General features: G+C 42.8%; 1 protein-coding gene across 1 annotated transcript; it reads left to right on the top strand.

Moving 5' to 3' along the window:
* The first annotated feature begins 12740 nt into the window (after window positions 1–12740).
* LOC109554090 (pregnancy-associated glycoprotein 1-like) lies at window positions 12741–21870 on the top strand. Its single transcript, XM_070783082.1, is given in 10 exon segments — window positions 12741–12793; window positions 13874–14024; window positions 14966–15083; window positions 15182–15300; window positions 16494–16684; window positions 17611–17727; window positions 19401–19444; window positions 19447–19541; window positions 19629–19727; window positions 21721–21870. Coding segments are annotated over 10 exon segments (1137 nt in total).
* Window positions 21871–22610: the final 740 nt, after the last annotated feature.

Genomic DNA, 22610 nt, shown 5'->3' with positions numbered 1-22610 from the left:
ATGGACCTAACAGAAGCAAAAGATATTAAGAAGAGGTGGCAAGAATACACAGAAGAACTGTACAAAAAAGATCTTCATGACCCAGATAATCACGATGGTGTGATCACTCACCTAGAGCCAGACATCCTGGAATGTGAAGTCAAGTGGGTCCTAGGAAGCATCACTACGAACAAAGCTAGGGGATGTGATGGAATTCCAGTTAAGCTATTTCAAATCCTGAAAGATGATGCTGTGAAAGTGTTGCACTCAATATGCCAGCAAATTTGGAAAACTCAGCAGTGGCCACAGGACTGGAAAAGGTCAGTTTCCATTGCAATCACAAAGAAAGGCAATGTCAAAGAATGCTCAAACTACCGCACAATTGCACTCATCTCACACGCTAGTAAAGTAATGCTCAAAATTCTCCAAGCCAGGCTTCAACAATACATGAACCGTGAACTTCCAGATGTTCAAGCTGTTTTTAGAAAAGGCAGAGGAACCAGAGATCGTATTGCCCATATCTGATGGATTATCAGAAAAGCAAGAAATTCCAGAAAAACACCTACTTCTGCTTTACTGACTATGCCAAAGCCTTTGACTGTGTGGATCACAGCAAATGTGGAAAATTCTTAGAGATGGGAATACCAGACCACCTGATCTGCCTCTTGAAAAACCTGTATGCAGATCAGGAAGCAAGTTAGAACTGGACATGGAACAACAGACTGGTTCCAAATAGGAAAGGAGTACATCAAGGCTGTATATTGTCACCCTGCTTATTTAACTTATATGCAGAGTACATCATGAAAAGCCTGGGCTGGAGGAAGCACAGGCTGGAATCAAGATTGCTGAGAGAAATATCAATAGCCTCAGAAATGCAGATGACACCACCCTATTGCAGAAAGTGAAGAAGAATAAAGAACCTCTTGATAAATGTGAAAGAGGAGATTTAAAGGTTGGCTTAAAGCTCAACACTTAGAAAACTAAGATCATGGCATCCGATCCCATCACTTCATGGCCAATAGATGGGGAAACAGTGGAGACAGTGGTTGACTTCATTTTTCTGGGCTCCAAAATCACTGCAGATGGTCATTGCAGCCATGAAATTAAAAGATGCTTACACCTTGGAAGGAAAGTTGAGACCAATCTAGACAGCATATTGAAAAGCAGAGACATTACTATGTCAACAAAGGTCCATCTAGTCAAGGCTATGGTTTTTCCAGTGGTCATGTATTGATGTGAGATTTGGACTATAAGGAAAGCTGAGCCCCGAAGAATTGATGCTTTTGAACTGTGGTGTTGGAGAAGATTCTTGAGCATCCCTTGGACTGCAAGGAGATCCAACCAGTCCATCCTAAAGGAAATCAGTCCTGAATGTTCACTGGAAGGATTGATGCTGAAGTTGAAACTCCAATACTTTGGCCACCTGATGTGAAGAGCTGACTCATTTGAAAAGACCCTGAGGAGGCGGTCCTAAAATTGTGGAGGAATAGGATGCGGAGACTACTTTTTTCCTCACAAATTCATCAAAAGAACATTTAAATGCAGAGTAAGTTCCACAAAACAACTTCTGAATGCCAGCAGAGGACATCAGGCACCCAGAAAAGCAGCTTATTGTCTTCAAAAGGAGGTAGGAAAAAATATAAAAGACAAAAAGAGAGACAAAAGAGGTAGAGATGGAGCTCCTTCCCGGGAAGGGATTCTTAAAAAGAGAGAAGATTCCAAACACCAGGAAGCACTCTTACTGCTGAGCCTGTGGCAAGCCTTGGAACCACAGAGGGCCACATAACTGGGAGGAAAAACAAATAAATAATTAAAACCCACTATGTGCCCACCGTTAACTCCCCCAGTGGAGAAGCGGCACAGACGCCTGCACCAGCCACTAGCAAATGGGGGCTGGGCAGGGAGGCACGGGCTGCATTGCTTAGAGTAAGGACAGGGCCTGAATACCCCGAGGGCAATCTGATGGAACTAACTTGGGCTAGCAAACCCGACTGTGGGATAGCTACCACGCGAAAAGCCCTAATCTAAGACTCAAGCAGGCCCGCCTCACAGAACAAAGGATTGAACAGAGCTAGCAGGCTGCAGACTATTCCCCTCTGGCGACAGGCAGCCAAAGCCAGAAGAGGGCAATCACGGCCCCAGAGAGGCATTATCTACCAAACTGCAAGCAGGCTTCTTTGCTAAAACTTCTTGGGATTCTGGATGGTCAACATCAGCCTGAGAAAGGTGTGCCGGTTGTACATCCAGAAAACTGAGCAGCAGGGATGGGGGGAGGTGATAAGTCGCAGCCACCCCACTCCCCAAACACCTCATCACCTGAGCTGCTAGGACCTGGGAAGGGCACAAAATACAGGCTCAACGGAGTCTGTGCCTCTGAGGACAACTGCAGTGCCTGAACCTGAGCAGCTTAGACCTGGGAGGTGCATGCAGCCCAGGGCCAGCCTCGGATGGTTCCCCTAGGAGCAACATAGAGCATGAACAGTGTGGGCAGGGAAGGCACATATGCCGTGAGTGGGGGCAGGCCCAGTGTGGCTAGGATACTGTGAGCACATGCCAGTGTTATTTGTTAGCAGCATCCCTCCCTCCCCACAGTGCGACTGAACAAGTGAGCCTAAAAACGTGTCCACCACCGCCCACTTGAATCAGGGTGGAAATTAGACACTGAAGAGACCAGCAAACAGAAGAAGCTAAAACAGAGAAAACTTCCTTGGAAGTAATAGGTGCAATGGATTTAAACCCTGTAGTTACTACCAACTACATAGGAATGGGCCTATAGATCTTGAGAAATATAAGCCGGACCAAGGAACTATCCAAAAATGAACTGACCACAAACTGCCCACAAGAATACCAGAGAAAGTCCTAGATACATTTTTACTATTTTTACTATCATTCTTTATTTTTTAATTTTTTTAATATTTAAGTCCTCTATTGCTTCTTTAATTTTCATTTTTATAACCTACTATTACTTTACCCTTTACAGCATTGGACCTTGCTTCTATCACCAGTCACATCCACAGCTGGGTGTTTTTTTTTTTTGCTTTGGCTCCATCGCTTAATTCTTTCTGGAGTTATTTCTCCACTAATCTCCAGTAGCATATTGGGCACCTACTGACCTGGGGAGTTTCTCTTTCAGTATCCTATCATGTTGCCTTTTCATACTGTTCATGGGGTTCTCAAGGCAAAAATACTGAAGTGGTTTGCCATTCCCTTCTCCAGTGGACCACATTCTGTCAGATCTCTCCACCATGATCCGCCCATCTTGGGTTGCCCCACGGGCATGGCTTAGTTTCATTGAGTTAGATAAGGCTGTGGTCCTAGTGTGATTAGATTGACTAGTTTTCTGTGAGTATGGTTTCAGTGTGCCTGCCCTCTGATGCCCTCTTGTAACACCTAAGGAGATCAGCCCTGGGATTTCTTTGGAAGGAATGATGCTAAAGCTGAAACTCCAGTACTTTGGCCACCTCATGCGAAGAGTTGACTCATTAGAAAAGACTCTGATTGTGAGAGGGATTGGGGGCAGGAGGAGAAGGGGACAACAGAGAATGAGATGGCTGGATGGCATCACTGACTCGATGGACGTGAGTCTGAGTGAACTCCGGGAGTTGGTGATGGACAGGGAGGCCTGGCGTGCTGCGATTCATGGGGTCGCAAAGAGTCGGACACGACTGAGCGACTGATCTGATCTGATCTGATCTGATTACTTTGCCAAAAAAAAGAGAGATAGAGAGAGAGAGATCCTATCTTTTATTTTTTTTAATTTTATTTTATTTTTAAACTTTACATAATTACATAATTGTATTAGTTTTGCCAAATATCACAATGAATCTGCCACAGGTATACATGTGTTCCCCATCCTGATCCTATCTTTTAAAGCAAACTTTATATATATATATATATATATATAGTAATTTTTGTGACTTTATTTTCTTTTCTTTAATGTTGTATTTTTTAAAATCCAACCTCTACTCTAGATTTTTAATCTTTGCTTTTTGGTATTTGTTATCAATTTGGTACCTTTAAGAACCCAATTTTCAGTGCCCATTTTTACTTGGGAGCAAGATTACTGGCTTGACTGCTCTCTTCCCCTTTGGACTCTCCTTTTTATCCACCAGGTCGCCTCTATCTCCTCCCTCCTGCTTCTCTTCTCTACCCAACTCTGTGAATCTCTTTGTGTGTTCCAGACGGTGGAGAACACTTAGGGAACTGATTACTGGCTGGATTTGTCTCTCTCCTTTTGATTCCCCCCTTTTATTCTCCTGCCCACCTCTGTCTCCTTCCTCCCTCTTCTCTTTGTATAACTCCGTGAACATCTCTGAGCGTCCAGACTGTGAAGCACATATAAGGAAGTGATTACTGGCTAGCTTGCTCTCTCCTCTTTTGATTCCATCTCATCTCATTCGAGTCACCTCTAATTCCCTCCTCCCTCTTCTCTTCTCCATGTAATTCTGTGAACCTCTCTGGATGTCCCTCACTGTAGAGAAACTTTTCATCTTTAACTTTTTCATCTTTAACCTTTAACATTTCCATCTTTAACCTAACATCTAGGTTAGGCTGTACAGAGGGAGAAGTCTTGAGGCTACTGTAAAAATAAGACTGAAAACCAGAAGCAGGAGTCTTAAGTCCGAATCCTGAGAACACCAGAGAACTCCTGACTACAGGGAATATTAATTGACAGGAGCTCACCAAATGCCTTGATACATACACTGAAACCAGGCACCACCCAAGGTCCAACAATCTTCAGAGCAAGACATACCATGCAAATTCTCCAGCAACACAGGGGCACAGCCCTTAGATTCAATATACAGGCTGCCCAAAGTCACTCCAAACCCACTGACATCTCATAACTCATTACTGGACATCTCATTGCACTCCACAGAGAAGAAGTCCAGATCCACACACCAGAACACCAAAACAGGCTTCCCTAACCAGGAAACCTTGACAAGCCACACATACAACCCCACCCAAGTGAAGAAACTCCACAAAAAAAGAGAACTCCACAAACTGCCAGAACACAGAAAGGCCACACCAAAGACAGCAATGTAAACAAGACAAAGAGACAGAGGAATACCCAGCATGTAAAGGAATAGGATAAATGTCCAACAAACTAAACAAAAGAGGAAGAGACAGGGAATCTACCTGATAAAGAATTCTGAATAATGAGAGTGAAAATGATCCAAAATCTTGAAATCAAAATGGAATCACGGATAAAGAGCCTGGAGACAAGGATTTAGAAGATGCAAGAACGGTTTAACAAGGACCTAGAAGAAATAAAAAAGAGTCAATATACAATGAATAATGAAATAAATGAAATCAAAAACATGCTGGAAGGAACAAATAGTAGAATAATGGAGGCCGAAGATAGGATTACTGAAGTAGAAGATAGAATGGTAGAAATAAATGAATCAGAAAGGATAAAAAGAAAAACTAATTAAAAGAAATGAGGACAATCTCAGAGACCTCTGGGACAATGTTAAATGCTCCAACATTCAAATCATAGGAGTCCCAGAAGAAGAAGACAAAAAGAAAGACCATGAGAAAATACTTGAGGAGATAATAGTTGAAAACTTCCCTAAAATGGGGAAGGAAATAATTACTCAAGTCCAAGAAACCCAGAGAGTCCCATACAGGATAAACCCAAGGCGAAATACCCCAAGACACATATTAATCAAATTAACAAAGATAAAACACAAAGAACAAATATTAAAAACAGCAAGGGAAAAACAACAAGTAACACACAAGGGGATTCCCATAAGGATAACAGCTAATCTTTCAATAGAAACTCTTCAGGCCAGGAGGGAATGGCAGGACAGACTTAAAGTGATGAAAGAAAATAACCTACAGCCCAGATTATGGTACCCAGCAAGGATCTCATTCAAATATGAAGGAGAAATCAAAAGCTTTACAGACAAGCAAAAGCTGAGAGAATTCAGCACCACCAAACCAGCTTTCCAACAAATGCTAAAGGATCTTCTCTAGACCAGAAACACAGAAAGGGTGTATAAACTCGAACCCAAAACAATAAAGTGAATGGCAATGGGATCATACTTATCAATAATTACCTTAAACATAAATAGGTTGAATGCCCCAACCAAAAGACAAAGACTGGCTGAATGGATACAAAAACAAGACCCCTATATATGTTGTCTACAAGAGACCCACCTCAAAACAAGGGACACATACAGACTGAAAGTGAAGGGCTGGAAAAAGATATTCCATGCAAATGGAAACCAAAAGAAAGCAGGAGTAGCAATACTCATATCAGATAAAATAGACTTTATTATTTTTTTTAATTTTATTTTATTTTTAAACTTTACATAATTGTATTAGTTTTGCCAAATATCAAAATGAATCCATCACAGGTATACATGTGCTCCCCATCCTGAACCCTCCTCCCTCCTCCCTCCCCATACCATGCCTCTGGGTCGTCCCAGTGCACTAGCCCCAAGCATCCAGTATCGTGCATTGAACCTGGACTGGCATCTCGTTTCATACATGATATTTTACATGTTTCAATGCCATTCTCCCAAGTCTTCCCACCCTCTCCCTCTCCCACAGAGTCCATAAGACTGTTCCATACATCAGTGTCTCTTTTGCTGTCTCGTACACAGGGTTATTGTTATCATCTTTCTAAATTCCATATATATGCATTAGTATACTGTATTTATGTTTTTCCTTTTGGCTTACTTCACTCTGTATAATAGGCTCCAGTTTCATCCACCTCATTAGAACTGATTCAAATGAATTCTTTTTAATGGCTGAGTAATACTCCATTGTGTATATGTACCACAGCTTTCTTATCCATTCATCTGCTGATGGACATCTAGGTTGCTTCCATGTCCTGGCTATTATAAACAGTGCTGCGATGAACATTGGGGTACACGTGTCTCTTTCCCTTCTGGTCCCTCAGTATGTATGCCCAGCAGTGGGATTGCTGGATCATAAGGCAGTTCTATTTCCAGGTTTTTTTTTTTTTTTTGGAAGTTTTGGCCACAACAATCAGAGCAGAAAAAGAAATAAAAGGAATCCAAATTGGAAAAGAAGAAGTAAAACTCTCACTATTTGCAGACGACATGATCCTCTACATAGAAAACCCTAAAGACTCCACCAGAAAATTACTAGAAAATAGACTTTAAAACAAAGGCTGTGAAAAGAGACAAAGAAGGACACTACATAATGATAAAAATATAAATCCAAGAAGAAGATATAACAATTATAAAAACACAGGCACCCAACATAGGAGCACCACAAAATGTAAGACAAATGCTAACAAGTATGAAAGGGGAAATTAACAATAACACAATATTATTGTGTGGGAAATGTTAATACCTCACTCATACCTATGGATAGATCAACTAAACAGAAAATTAACAAGGAAATACAGACTATAAATGATACAATAGACCAGTTAGACCTAATTGATATCTATAGGACATTTCACTCCAAAACAATGAATTTCACCTTTTTCTCAAGTGCACACGGAACCTTCTCCAGGATAGATCACATCCTGGGCCATAAATCTAGCCTTGGTAAATTCAAAAAAAAAAAAAAATTGAAATCATTCCAAACATCTTTTCTGACCACAAGACAGTAAGATTAGATCTCAATTACAGGAGGAAAACTATTAAAAGGTCCAACATATGAAGGCTGAACAGCACGCTGCTGAATAACCAACAAATCACAGAAGAAATAAAAAAAGAAATCAAAATATGCATAGAAACAAATGAAAATGAAAACACAACAATCCAAAACCTGTGGGACACTGTAAAAGCAGTGCTAAGGGGAAGGTTCATAGCAAAACAGGCATGCCTCAAGAAATAAGAACAAAGTCAAATAAATAACCTAACTCTACACCTAAAGCAACTAGAAAAGGAAGAAATGAAGAACCCCAGGGTTAGTAGAAGGAAAGAAATCTTCAAAATGCGGGCAGAAATAAATGCAAAAGAAACAAAAGAGACCATAGTAAAAACCAACAAAGTCAAAAACTGGTTCTTTGAGAGGATAAATAAAATTGACAAACCATTAGCCAGACTCATCAAGAAACAAAAGGAGAAAAATCAAATCAATAAAATTAGAAATAAAAATGGAGAGATCACAACAGACAACACAGAAATACAAAGGATCATAAGAGACTACTATGAGCAACTTTATGCCAATAAAATGGACAATTTGGAAGATATGGACAAATTCTTAGAAAAGTACAACTTTCCAAAACTGAACCAGGAAGAAATAGAAAATCTTAACAGGCCCATCACAAGCATGGAAATTGAAAGTGTAATCAGAAATCTACCAGCAAACAAAACCCAGACAGCTTCACAGCTGAATTCTACCAACAATTTAGTGAAGAGCTAACACCTACTTAAACTCTTGCAGAAAATTGCAGGGGAAGGTAAACTTCCAAACTCATTCTATGAGGCTACCACCACCCAAAACCAAAACCTAACAAAGATGCCACAGAAAAAAAGAAAACTACAGGCCAATAACACTGATGAACATAGATGCAAAAATCCTTAACAAAATTCTAGCAATCAAAATCCAACAACACATTAAAAAGATCATACACATGACCAAGTGGGCTTTATCCCAGGGATGCAAGGATGCTTCAATATCCACAAATCAATCAATGTAATACACCACATTAACAAATTGAAAAATAAAAGCCATATGATTATCTCAATAGATGCAGAGAAAGCCAGTGACAGAATTCAACATCCACTTATGATAAAAACTATCCAGAATGGAGGAATAGAAGGAATATACCTCAACATAAGAAAAAATATATATGACAAACCTACAGCAAACATTATCCTCAATGATGAAAAATTGAAAACATTTCCCCTAAAGTCAGGAACAAGACAAGGGTGCCCACTTTCACCACTACTATTCAACATAGTTTTGGAAGGTTTGGCTATGGAATTCAGAGCAGAAAAAGAAATAAAAGGAATCCAAATTCAAAAAGAAGAAGTAAAACTCTCACTGTTTGCAGATGACATGATCCTCTATATATAAAACCCTAAAGACTCCACCAGAAAATTACTGGAACTAATCAATAAATATAGTAAAGTTGCAGGATATAAAATCAACACAAAGAAATCCCTTGCATTCCTATACATTAATAATGAGAAAATAGAAAGAGAAATTAAGGAAAAAATTCCATTCACCATTGCAACGAAAAGAATAAAATATTTAGGGCTATATCTACTTAAAGAAACAAAATACCTATATATAGAAAACAATAAAACACTGGTGAAAGAAATCAAAGAGGACACTAATAGATGGAGATATATACCGTGTTCGTGGATCAGAAGAATCAATAGAGTGAAAATGATTATACTACCCAAAGCAATCTATAGATTCAATGCAATCCCTATCAAGCTACCAACAGTATTTTTCACAGAGCTAGAACAAATAATTTCACAGTTTGTATGGAAATACAAAAAACCTCAAATAGCCAAAGCAATCTTGAGAAAGAAGAATGGAACTGGAGGAATCAACCTGCCTGACTTCAGGCTCTACTACAAAGCCACAGTCATCAAGACAGTGTGGTACTGGCACAAAGACAGAAATATAGATCAATGGAACAAAATAGAAAGCCTAGATATATATCCGCCCATCTATGGACACCTTATCTTTGACAAAGGAAGCAAGAATATACAATGGAGAAAAGACAATCTCTTTAACAAGTGATGCTGGGGAAACTGGTCAACCACTTGTAAAAGAATGAAACTAGAACACTTTCTAACACCATACACAAAAATAAACTCAAAATGGACTAAAGATCTAAACGTAAGACCAGAAACAATAAAACTCCTAGAGGAGAACATAGGCAAAACACTCTCCAACATAAATCACAGCAGGATCCTCTATGACCCACCTCCAAGAATATTGGAAATAAAAGGAAAAATAAAAACGGGACCTAATCAAAATCAAAGTTTCTACACAACAAAGGAAACTATAAGCAAGGTGAAAAGACAGCCTTCAGAATGGGAGAAAATAATAGCAAATGAAGAAACTGACACAGAACTATTCTCAAAAATATACAAGCAACTCCTGCAGCTCAACTCCAGAAAAAGAAACGGCCCAATCAAAACATGGGCCTAAGTACTAAATAGACATTTCTCCAAAGAAGACATACAGATGGCTAACAAACACATGAAAAGATGCTCAACATTATTCATTATCAGAGAAATGCAAATCAAAACCACAATGAGGTACCATTTCACACCAGTCAAAATGGCTGCTATCCAAAAGTCTATTAGCAATAAATGCTGGAGAGAGTGTGGAGAAAAGGGAACCCTCTTACACTGTTGGTGGGAATGCAAACTAATACAGCCATTATGGAATAGTGTGTAGATTCCTTAAAAAACTGGAAATAGAACTGCCTTATGATCCAGCAATCCCACTGCTGGGCATACACACTGAGGAAACCAGAACTGGAAGAGACACGCGTACCCCAGTGTTCATCGCAGCACTGTTTATAATGGCCAGGACATGGAAGCAACCTAGATGTCCATCAACAGATGAATGGATAAGAACTCTGTAGTATATATACACAATGAGGTATTACTCAGCCACTAAAAAGACTACATTTGACTCAGTCCTAATGAGGTGGATTAAACTGGAGCTTATTATACAGAGTGAAGTAAGCCAGAAAGAAAAACACCAATACAGTATACTAATGCATATATACGAAATTTAGAAAGATGGTAATTATAACCATTACCATGGGTGAGGGTGGGATGACTTGGGAGAATGGCACTGAAACATGTATAATATCATATATGAAACGAATCGCCAGTTGAGGGTGGATGCATGATACAGGATGCTTGGGACTGGTGCACTGGGATGACCCAGAGGGATGGTACAGGAAGGGAGGTGGAAGGGGGGTTCAGGAGGGGGAACACAGGTACACCCATGGTGGATTCATGTTGATGTATGGCAAAACCAATACAATATTGTAAAATAATTAGCCTCCAATTAAAATAAATAAAAATAAAAAATGAAAAGATCTTAACGTTGGGAAAGATTGAGGGCAGGAGGAGAAGGGGATGAGAGAGGATGAGATGGTTCAATAGCATCACCGACTCAATGGACATGAGTATGTGTGGACTCCAGGGGTTGGTGATGGACAGGGAGGCCATGCATGCTGCCATTCATGGGCTCATAAAGAGTTGGACACGACTGAGCAACTGAACTGAACTGAAGTTGTTGAATATACTTTCAATTTTTTTTCCTTTTTTTCTTTTGGTTTTCTTTGGTTTGTTTTTGATGGGCAGTATTTTTGTTTTTCCTTAGAAGATATTCCACTCTGAATGTAGAGTCATAAGTCTGAATTTTAAAGCCTCTTAAGTAATGTGTTGTTATAGGTAGCTAGTCAACAACCTGATACAATTAGATTTATTAGTCTTTGTTCTCAATTTGTCCAATTCAGTTCAGTCCTTCAGTTGTATCCATCTCTTTGCAATGCCATAGGCTGCAGCATGCCAGGCTTCCCTATCCATTACCAACTCCCAAAGCTTGCTCATGCTCATATCCATCGACTTGGTGATGCCATCCAACCATCTCATCCTCTGTCTTCCGCTTCTCCTCCTGCCTTCAATCTTCCCTATATCAGGGTCTTTTCCAATCAGTCAGCATATTTGGTATGCATTCAGTCTCTTTTCAAATCAACTAATATGAATTAAATTCCTGTCTGTCCCCACTGCATTCCCAACTCTAGGCCAGAAACAAAAACCTGCAAACACTGAAGGATGATTCCAGCACATTGCTGTGGAGATTTTATTCCCACTGGTTTTTCTGGGAAAAAAACAATTAGTTTCTAACATTAAAAGCAGTGCATTGTACATAAATATCCAAACTTCTGATTCTCTTGAAAACATGGCCAACTGGCCTGCTTTACAGAATGGGCGAAGTGGAGGAAAGGCTGCTCCCAGTGGTAAGGCCTGTGCTGCCCAGGGTTCAACATAGCCACCTAGTCCTAGAATCATATCTCCTGCCTCCTGGGGACATTAGTTTGTGAGAACTAAACTGCTGGCCCTCTTAAGATAAAGACTACTTTTGTCTTGATCAACTTTGACTTTGAAGCCTTTAACCCAGAACCTAGCACACAGGTCTTCCTTGTAGGTTTTTTGGATGCTATAAAATATCTTGTGGATGCATATGACATTTCTTCAAATACTAAAACCATGTAACTGGCATACTGCTCTGCCCTAAATCTTTGATGCAGACTGGCATCATAGGTGCCCCTGATGTCTGCCATTAGACCTACTACCTAAAGCCAGTTGTTGTCTCTGGGCTGCCCCTGAAGTCTTCACTTTGCCATTTGACAACTTATCCTCCTAGCAATCTCCTCTCCAACACAGACAGCAATGGACATCACATGAAGTGGCTAGGAAAATGACATGAAACCACGAATGTCGAGCATGGCCCCTAGTATCCATTTTCATGATGGTCTTAGCAGTTTTTATCTCCAAGTAGGCAAGGTTCTCCATCTTCCTAGATGTCCACGCAGATCAATTTGATTTTCCAGCCAAGCTTCAAGGAAGAGATTACAGTTCAATTCTCTGTATTCTGAGAAGCTTCAAAGTCCACTCGCCAAGGACACTGATGAAGGTAAAGATTTTATCGAGAACTTTGTGATTTTTTTCAGATCTTTTAGTGGCCTAAACGGGAAAACTAGGGTAGGTCAGAGCATATATAACTAGGGTCACCACTACATGCTAAGAACCCAAACTTCCCTGAGTACTTGGATGCAGGAAAGAAGCATGAAGTGGCTTGTGCTCCTCGGGCTGGTGACCTTCTCAGAGTGCATAGTCAAGTAAGTACGGGGACTGTAAGTCACATCATATTCCTTTCTCGGATTTTTGTTTTCATCTGATTATTTTTCCACCCATCAGGTTTAGAAGGGAATGGAATATTTCCATAAGAGTCTTAAAGTTCAACACTTACTTATTGATAAGTAACTTGCTATAGGAACTGTGGATCCCAAGGTCTTGCTGTAGATTTCGGTTGCACAAATCTTGGGGTCCAGTCATGTCATGACCTATTCAAAATGCAACTCCTTGCAACTGTTCAGTGTACAGTCTACGCAGATGTCAATGTGGTCCTGTGGAATAGCACTTTTCTACATTTTATTCAACATGTCCTCTTTTTTCCCTGTCTACTTCAGTGTGTATATGCCTATGTCTGCATCTCTGTATCACTGTCATTTATCTCTCCATCTCTTTGGAAGTCACTGGAAGTGTATGTCTCTCTGTGTTATTTTCTTTTATTTTTCATTTGACTCTTCATTCCTTTTTCAGCCTCTGAGTTTCCCTTATTTGTTCCCTATATTTTGGATTCTTCTTTCAACTCTCTCTTCTCTTTCAACATGGAGAAATACACACTGTTTTATAAACAGTGTTTTATATCTGACAAGCAGTGTGACCACATCCAACTCAGAAATCTCTTGCATTTCAAATTGCTCCCTTGTAAAAGAGGATAAGAGTCCCCCTTCTAACTCCTTCCTTGAGGTTCTATGAGAAGGTTAGAGTGGATTGGCGACAGCAATACTAATGGCTGTTATTGTTGAGACTTCCTATTTATCGGGTACCTTATATCCATCACATCACTTATCCCCAATATATGCTATTTGGAGGGTTTGTATTATTACATTCCATCATTTACTGATGGGGAGACTGAGACACCACTTGGTCATATGGCTTACCCAAGAATGCAGAACAGAACCTGTATTCAAATCTATGTCTTTGCCATGGTATATGCATAAAATTCTGATAATAATGTGTCTCATAAAAATGATCAGAAAATACACAGAGCCATTAAAATGACAGTTATACCTTAACACTGACAGATAATTGTAGCATCTTCTTTGTTTTCTTTGTCAAATGCTCGGTGAAAGAATACCTCTAACAAAAGTGAAGACCATGAGAAAAACCCTCAGTGGAAAAAACATGCTGAACAGTTTCCTGAAGGAACATGCTTACAGTCTGTACCAGATTTCTTCTCGTGGCTCAAATCTAACTATTTACCCCCTGAGAAACATCAGGGGTGTATTTTGGGAAGATGGTGCTCCACAGCGCCCCCTGGTGCTCTAGCCTAGTACTGGGGCTCATCTGGAGGTGGCAGGTAGGAATGTTGGAGTTGGGGTTCCTGCAGGAGGCAGAAACCCTGGAAAACCGGGAGCCCAACCAGAGGATAAGGCACTCTCATCCTCAACTGTTGGTCTTTGTGACTGGGCCCGGCAATTATCAGGTGGCAGGTAAACATCCATTTCTATGTCAAAGATGTGTCATTAGTTTAAGGGAGATTGTTCCTTCTGAACTTAGTGAGCCACTCAGTTACAGATAAAAGTGAACCGTCACTGATCAAAAGGTAGAATCAACTGCAAAGCAATTGTGAAACCCCAGGTAGAGGAATTCAGTTTCCACAGATGCAAGAACGAAAACAGTAAAAAGTTACTGAACCTGTTTTCCATATATGGCCATAAGAATCACTGTGGTTACTGTCTTCAAGAATGTCCATGCCAGCCTGAGAGATAGGCAAAGAATAAATATTTGTCAAATGAAAGGGTCACCTAAGCGGTGTTGATTGGATGTGGTCCGAGTTTAGAAGGAGTGGCTGGGGTTGATCCAGAAGGACCTCCTGGAGAAGCGGGTGCTAAGGCTGGGTTTGAAGAGACTACAGAGCTTATCAAATGAAGGCACCAGGACTACCCGGGGTGCCCAGCGGTCCTGGACGTGCAGTGATTATGCCTTTGGGCTTCCCATGCAGGAGGTACCACTTCAATGCCTGGTCATAGAGTGAATATCCTGCATACAATGTAGTACAGGAAAAATATATCAAATGCAGATACCTCTGTGACCAAAGTTTGTGAGCGGCATGGTGGTTAGAAAGTGATCTCCAGAGATATGTGACACCCAGAGGGAGGCATCAGTGTGGGAATAGAGGGTAGCCAGTTCTGCACTAACCCACTCCCTCCTTCTCCCTGTAGATGCTCTACGTGGGTGACATCACCACTGGAACACCCCCTCAGGAATTCCAGGTTATCTTTGGCACAGGCTCATCTGACTTGTTGGTGCCCTCCATCTATTGCAGCAGCCTAACCTGTTGTGAGTACAGACACCCTGTACCCAGACCATTCTTCACTGGCCCTGCCACCCTGTTTCCAACCTTGGCACCTGATGACATTCATCTCTTGTTTCTGCAGCTAAACAAGTTAAGTTCAAACATCATTAGTCTTCCACCTTCCAGTTTACCAATGACACCTTCAACATCTACTTCGGTTCTGGAAGGATGAGAAGAGTTGTTGCTCATCACACAGTCCGGGTAACAGTGTAACAAATGCTGAGTCAGGACTGGCTATGGAGTGGCCCCTGCTTGCAAAGCAGATGCAGGACTATCTGGCAGGACCCTTCCTAGCCTAACTCCCATAGATATTGGCCATCTTATTCACAGGATCATGTCTCTGGGGAGGCAGTGCGCATGGTGACACATGAGCAAACAGATTAACTATCCCAGAGAGTGGCCTGAGGTGTGGACTTGCAGTTCCTCTGCCCATGAGCAGTTCAAGATTCATTTTGCTGTGAGTGAGAAGAGGGGATAAAAGCACTCACTTTTATATTCACAGACTGTTCCAGGCACTTTCAGGTAATAACTGGTTTAATCCTGCAACAATCCCACACAGCAGTTACTCTGATTAGCTCATGAGACATATGAGGAAACTGAGGTACAGACAGCAAGGGCCTTGCTGAGGTCACACATTGATAAAAGGTGGAGTTAGGCTGGCTTTTCAGGACGGAAGTTGCTGTAAAGCGTTTGGGGACAGGATAAAACTGATCTGGGGACCCTGGGAGCAGCCAAGGACTTCAGGTATCCAGAGTGGGAAACTGGAAGCCTGAGAAGTCAAGGGGTCTGATAAATGAGTTCTCACTCTAGACAACCCTTGAGAGTCTAATAAACATATGGCCTGCCTCCCCCAAAGTACTTGAGTAGTTCCCCTCTCTCTCTTTCTCTCTCATACACACTCACAGAAATACACACATATTCCCAAAAGGGAATTCCCCAGGCAGTAATTTCATAGAACCCTGCAAGCAAGATTGTGTTTTTGGCTTCTGTCTTCCTGTACAGATGCAGAATCCACAGTACATTACAGAGAATGCAGTCCATTCCTGTCATTAGGTCACAGTGATGGCAAAGAGCAGGCTATCTTGCTCTTGATCGTTTTGTCCATAAGGTGGCCCCAAATGGGACCTGGCCTGACTCTTGGTTGCCCCACTTGTACAAAGCCATGAGGCTTTGACTCACTCCGGTGGTGTTTTTCAGAGAGGCAGATGTTTTAAAATTCGCAGCCTCTCTCAAATAGAACCCAAATTCCCCTTCCACCTTGCTCTAACCATCTGTGGGCCACCAAAGACAGAGCCCAGCCTCAATTCTTCTCTGAGGATCTAATGGCAATGCACCCCAGCCCAGTCCTAGCCCCACTTCACTTATCTGTAAGTGGGAACACTCCTCTCCTACAGATTGGGGACCTTGTAAGTACTGACCAGCTGTTTGGTCTAACCATTATGGAAACCTGGTTTGATATGCCTTTTGATGGTGTCTTGAGCTTGAACTATCCCAACATATCCTTCTCTGGAGCCATCCCCATCTTTGACAAGCTGAAGAATGAAAGTGCCATTTCTGAGCCTGTTTTTGCCTTCTACTTGAGCAAGTATGTCTGAGATGGACAATCTCTTTCTCCAAATTACCTGTAATATGCTTTTAGTTGCAAGAAAATTAGAACATTTGATAAAGAGGTATCCTGAGAGATAATCTAACCCACCATAAATATGACCCCAGGGCCCTACCTGGCTTCACCCCTGGCATTTATAAATAAAATTTTATTGGAAGACAACCCCGATCCTGGGCTCAAAACCAGTAACTTGGTCTAGGGTGGGTGAGTGAGGAAGAAGGCTAATGGAAGGCAACAGGAAACAAGTTGAAGGAAAAGACATTAGGATTTGCTTATGAATTTTATCAGTAAAGAAGGAGAAGGATGGTGGATATCTTTCCTTCCTCATTAGCATTTATTTCACTTGGAGCCCAGGACCAGTTACCCAATTTGTATGAGCCAATGAAAACCAAAAGTGTGGGACACAAAAGTGTGGGACCCCTTGTTCAAGAAATATTAGGCATTTCAAGACAGAGAAACCAGAGGTGGGGTCCCTTCTGAGTGTGGGGCCGTTTGGACAGTAGATGTCACAGGCCAGTGGAGCCAACTCTGGGTGACCTGAACCCACACCCTTAGAACTCCCAGCCTTGATTTTCCTGAAAAATGACAAAGTGGACAAGGGGAAAGCCAAAAGCTTCAGCACCTGTCCTCTGAGGGTGTCTGAGCACTCCGGTCGCTGGAGTTCCAGGGGGTCTTCAGAAGACTTAGTGGAAGGAGCCCAGCCAAGTGATTCAGCTTCTAACCTCCTCTGTGCCACTCATTAGCCAGTAACCGACCTCAGTCTGGATCTCAATCACTCCTAGACTCGATTTCTGCATCTGTACATGGGGACCTTATTAGGGCCTTGATGGGTGGACAAGAAGAGCTCTCAGACAGTGCTATTGCTACTGTTTTCCAAGGATCCCCCACCTCTCTTCTCTCTACAGATACAAGCGGGAGGGCAGTGTGGTGATGTTTGGTGGGGTGGACCACAGCTACTGCAAGGGAGAGCTCAACTGGGTACCACTGATCCACCTGGGCGAGTGGAGTGTACACTTGGACCAGTAAGCCTCTCCCTCAAAGGGTCAGCCCAAGTGATGGTCCCACTACTGTACATGAACACAGGCAGAAACACACAAATGCATTCTCAGACACACAGTCACACAGACATATACACCACCCACAATGACACAGACAAACACAGAGACACACGGAAACACACAAGCAGACACATAAACATAGACAGAGACACATAAAAACATGCATAGCTAGTCAGAGACACACAAGCACACACAGAGACACATACAAACACATACAAACAAACACACAAGCACATAGATACACAAACAACCCATGGGTTCATAATCCCCAGGTATTCTGAGCAAGGCTCAGACCAGGGTCCTAAAAGGGTCTAAAGAGGTCTGTGCAGCTAGGAGAGGGCTGCACACACCACCCTTTGAGGTGGGGAGCATGGTTAGAGGACTCTACAGTGTGGTGAACAGAGGATCAGGGAGAATTTCACCAGCCTGAACAGAGTTATGATAAGACGACTAAGTGTCGAGAGCTACCTAGGACATAGGAAGTTCTCAGTACAGATAAATGTCAGTTTAAAAACAGGGACAGTCCTGCGAAAATGGGGAAAACTAGTCTTCTTTGGGAGCAGCTACACAGCAGTGGAGGGAGTTTGGCTACAGTCTTAAGATGTGAAAGCAACTAATAAAAAAAACACCCCACATTCTTGGGCACACAGTGGGACAGGGGCTATAACAGAGAATCAGGAAGGTGGGATCCAGGAGTGACCTGAGGACAAGAGGCATAACTGATAGGATTCTGTGTGATACCCTCAGACAAAAGGTGACCTATCCTTTGGAGTTTCTGCAGGCTAGTCATGTATTTCCTGGCCAGGGTCTCAGGGTCTGAGCTGGTTGTAGGAGCAGTGCTGGGAAACACCCTCTCCCAGAGGAGCCCCTCTATCCCTTTACTATGAAAATCTGCTGCGCCTGAGAATCTCCACCTTCACTCTGTGTGAGACCCGTTATTTGTTCCTCAATAGATACAGCTCTCTGGATGTTTCTCATTGTTTTCTCAGTCTTCATTCACTCATTGAACAGACAAGCATTGGGCATCCACTGTGTGCCAGGCTCTTTAGGGAGGCAAGGAGAATAAAACTTGCCCTCACATCTAAGAAGGCAGATGTACATGAAGTGACCTGCCCACATAGTGCATTGTGACTTTGGTACATGCTAGACATGAGGAGGAGAAGGCAATGGCAACCCACTCCAGTACTCTTGTCCAGAAAATCCCAGGGATCGCAGAGCCTGGTGGGCTGCCTTCTATGAGGTCGCACAGAGTCGGACACGACTGAAGTGAGTTAGCAGCAGCAGCAGAGCAGACATGAGGAAGGGTCTACAGAGAGTGACCAAGACAGGAGACTGATAAACACTGGGGGAAAGACTTCCCGAAAACTATACAATTAAGGTGGACTCTGGAAGATGAGAAGAAATTTGCTTGTCAAAGGGGAGTGGAGTCTTCTAGGAAGGAAGTCCAGCTTGTGTCAAGGTGCAAAAGATCCTGGTGTATTCAAGTACTGCATTCGAGGATGTCAAGAAAGGTGCTGTGTCGAGAGCAAAGGAAAAGAGGGCAAGAGACGAAGGGCTGTTTAGGGACAGTTGGGAAGGGGGCAGCTCTGGGGAGACTCAGAGTGACCTTGACACCTGCTTTCTTCCATTGCTTTCAGCATCTCCATGAAAAGAAAGGTTATTGCTTGTTCTGGCGGCTGCAAGCCCTTGTGGGCACCGGGACATCACTGATCCTTGGCCCAAGAACAGTGGTCGATAACATACAGAAGCTCATCAGCACCACGCCACAGTGTGCCGAGGTGAAGGGTCATGCCCCAGGGTCACTCCCTGTCTCCACACAAAACAAGGATCTCCAGGGCCAACCTCTCATCCTCTCTCTCTAACAGTACTTTGTTTCATATTCTGCGGTCAATACCCTGCCCCCTATTATCTTCACCATCAACGGCATCAATTACCCAGTGCCAGCTCGAGGCTACATCCTCAAGGTGAGGGGACAATACTGAGGGTTGGTTCTCAAACTGGAGCTTGCAGGAACCCTTGGGCTGCTGCTGGAAGGAGGGCGCCCTCTGGAGGCCATGTCACACCATTGCATATGCTGCTGAGCCCTGTAGCTGGGCTAGTGCCTGCCAGAAAACCAATCACTTGAGAGTAAAGGGCCCTCTGGGACACTGATCTTCCTGAAATAAATGTGGAGACGACACACCATGCTGGCATGGTGGGAGTCAGGGAGAGGGGAACACTAAGGTCCTCAGTCCTCAAAGAGCTACAATTCAATCTGAACCTTTAGGTGCATGAACATGAAAGTCAGCTTTAGCAGTCCCTGAAATAGGCCATGTTACGAGGAGAATGGCTGGGGACAGTCCCGGTCTGATGTCCCAGTGTAAGTTAACAGTCTCCCTTCCCTTCTCAGAAATTTCCTGGTTTGGATGATAAATTACATGGTCAGTCTAGTTCTCAGCTGCATCTTCCCCCTGCTGTGTCCAGGTGCCTCCTTTGTGAGTTGGGGTACCCGACCCCTCTGTGGGCAGATTGGATACTAAGGTGAATAAAGGGTACCCAGTGACTGCTCAGGCCTGGCACAGGGTGGAGGCTTCATGTCAGCTCCCTGCAAGAGTTCAGAGCAGGCTGATGGGCTCAAAGAAGGCTTTGAGGAAGAGAGGGAATTTCAGGAATTCTAAAACTGTAAACTCATGGAGCCATGTGGAGGGTTGTTTGGTTCTAGGCAAAACTGCACTGGATTCCATGCAAATGGCATCTCAAGGTGGTCTGCACTGGGGCACTGGGGACTTACTAGGGGTGATGAGGGCTACGGACTGACCCGTGGGGATGGGAACCAGAGTACATTAAACAACCAAGCATGGAATGGCCAAAGAGGGTGAGTGTGGGCCGAAGGAGGCTTTGCAGAGTTCCTGAGTTAAGTCTTCAGGAACGTGTTGTGGGCACTGCTCTATTTAAGATGGATAACCAACAATGAGTTACTGTGTAGCACAGGGAACTCCCCTCAGTTATATGACAGCCTGGATGGGAGGGGTATCTTAGGACCAGGATGCACGGAAACATATGGTTGAGTCCCTTTACTGTCCACCTGAAACTCAGAGTATTGTTAGTCAGCTATACTCCAAAACAAAATAAAGTTTTTTAATAAAGTACAGATTGTGGGGATGCAGGAGGAGAACCGGCATTCTCTGCAGAGAACATGTATAATATCATATAAGAAACAAATTGCCAGTCCATGTTTGATACAGGATGCTTGAGGCTGGTGCACTGGGATGACCCAGAGGGATGGTATGGGGAGGGAGGTGGGAGGGGGGTTCAGGATGGGGAACACGTGTATGCCCGTGGCGGATTCATGTTGATGTGTGGCAGAACCAATACAATATTGTAAAATAATTAGCCTCCAATTAAAATAAATAAATTTAAAAATAAATAAATGAAAGGAGGGGAGAAGGAGTAAGAAAATAAAAAAGAAATAAAATGTTTGAACTAACACAAAAAATATCAAGGAGCAGGAGTCAGAAGAGAGGAAACAGGGAGTGAGGAGAACTATGGACACACTTGTTCTTTTCTAAAAAATTATATTGAAGTGTGGCTAATCTTCAGTGCTGCGTTAAGTTCTGCTGCACAGCAATGTGACTCAGTTATACACATAAAAATTATTTTTTCTTTTTTTCACTCTTTTTCATGTGGTTTGTCACTGAATATTGAATATAGTTCCTTACGCTCTACAGTAGGACTTTGTTGTTTTTCATTCCTCTGTTTCCCCAACTCCCAGTCCTCCCCTCCCCCACACCCTTCCTCATGGCAACCTCATGACTTGACCCTCTTTCTTTTGGATGAACTCTCATATCCCCTTCTGGTAAGAAAACCCCTTGATACTTACCAAAAGAGGGAAATAATGAGAAGTGTGCAGGGTCTGGATATTGGAGGGAGTCACCGGTAACAGTTCATGCTGACTGGTGTGTCTCTGACTCCCCTCAGGATTCTAAAGACGAGGGCCATTCCCCCTTTCAAGAGAACAGAGCGAGTCCATCTACAGAGAACTAGATCCTGGGTGACGTCTTCCTGAGGTGGTATTTCTCAGTCTTTGATCAAGGAAATGACAGGATTGGACTGGCACGTGCAGTGTAAATGCTTGGAGTGGTTCAAGAATCAGTAAGGCCGCTCCTAACACACACTCACTCACACTTTCCCAGGATGCTGGTGAACTGTATTTGGTGGTCTGCACACCCTATTCTTAGAAAAGAATAAAGGGTTTCACTCTTAATGGTGCTGAAACAAATGGGTGCCTCTGTTTGGGTCTGGGAGTGAAGGATCTAGAACAATTTCTGAATCAAAATTGAGAGAGGCCCTAATCCAACTGGCTTCAAGGAACAGGGAGACTCATTGAAATGATTCTGGGAGTCCAGGACACAAGAATCAGAGCAAATACAAAGATCTCAGTGACGGGACCCAAGAAATCAGAAGTCATCAACGCCCTCTCACCCTTGCTCTTTCCCTTCCCTCTTCCTTGATGGTCTTAGCCTGGCAACTTTCTTCCTTAAGGCTTCTACACCTAGTGAGAGAGTCCAGGCTACCTGCCCTAGGGTTTCAAATCTCGAAGGCATCACCCTAGTAAGGAAAGAAGACTGCACACATCAGATTTCAAGGGTGTTCTCTGAATGACCCACCTCAGATCACATGTACAGCCCCAGATCAGCCATCCTGGCAGGGACATGGGGTCTTATGACTGGCTTTACACGGTCTTTGGCCCTGACCAGGAAGCACACATGATTGTTAGTTTCCTCCAGAACTACATGACTGAAGCTGGGAAGAGGCAGCCCCAAGGATAGCGACTGACAGATGGTCTAGATCATGGAAGAGTTTGTAAT

The sequence above is a fragment of the Bos indicus genome, chromosome 29, assembly GCF_029378745.1.
Source record: "Bos indicus isolate NIAB-ARS_2022 breed Sahiwal x Tharparkar chromosome 29, NIAB-ARS_B.indTharparkar_mat_pri_1.0, whole genome shotgun sequence".
NCBI classification, from domain to species: domain Eukaryota; kingdom Metazoa; phylum Chordata; class Mammalia; order Artiodactyla; family Bovidae; genus Bos; species Bos indicus.
This window is presented reverse-complemented; position numbering and strand designations above follow the sequence as displayed.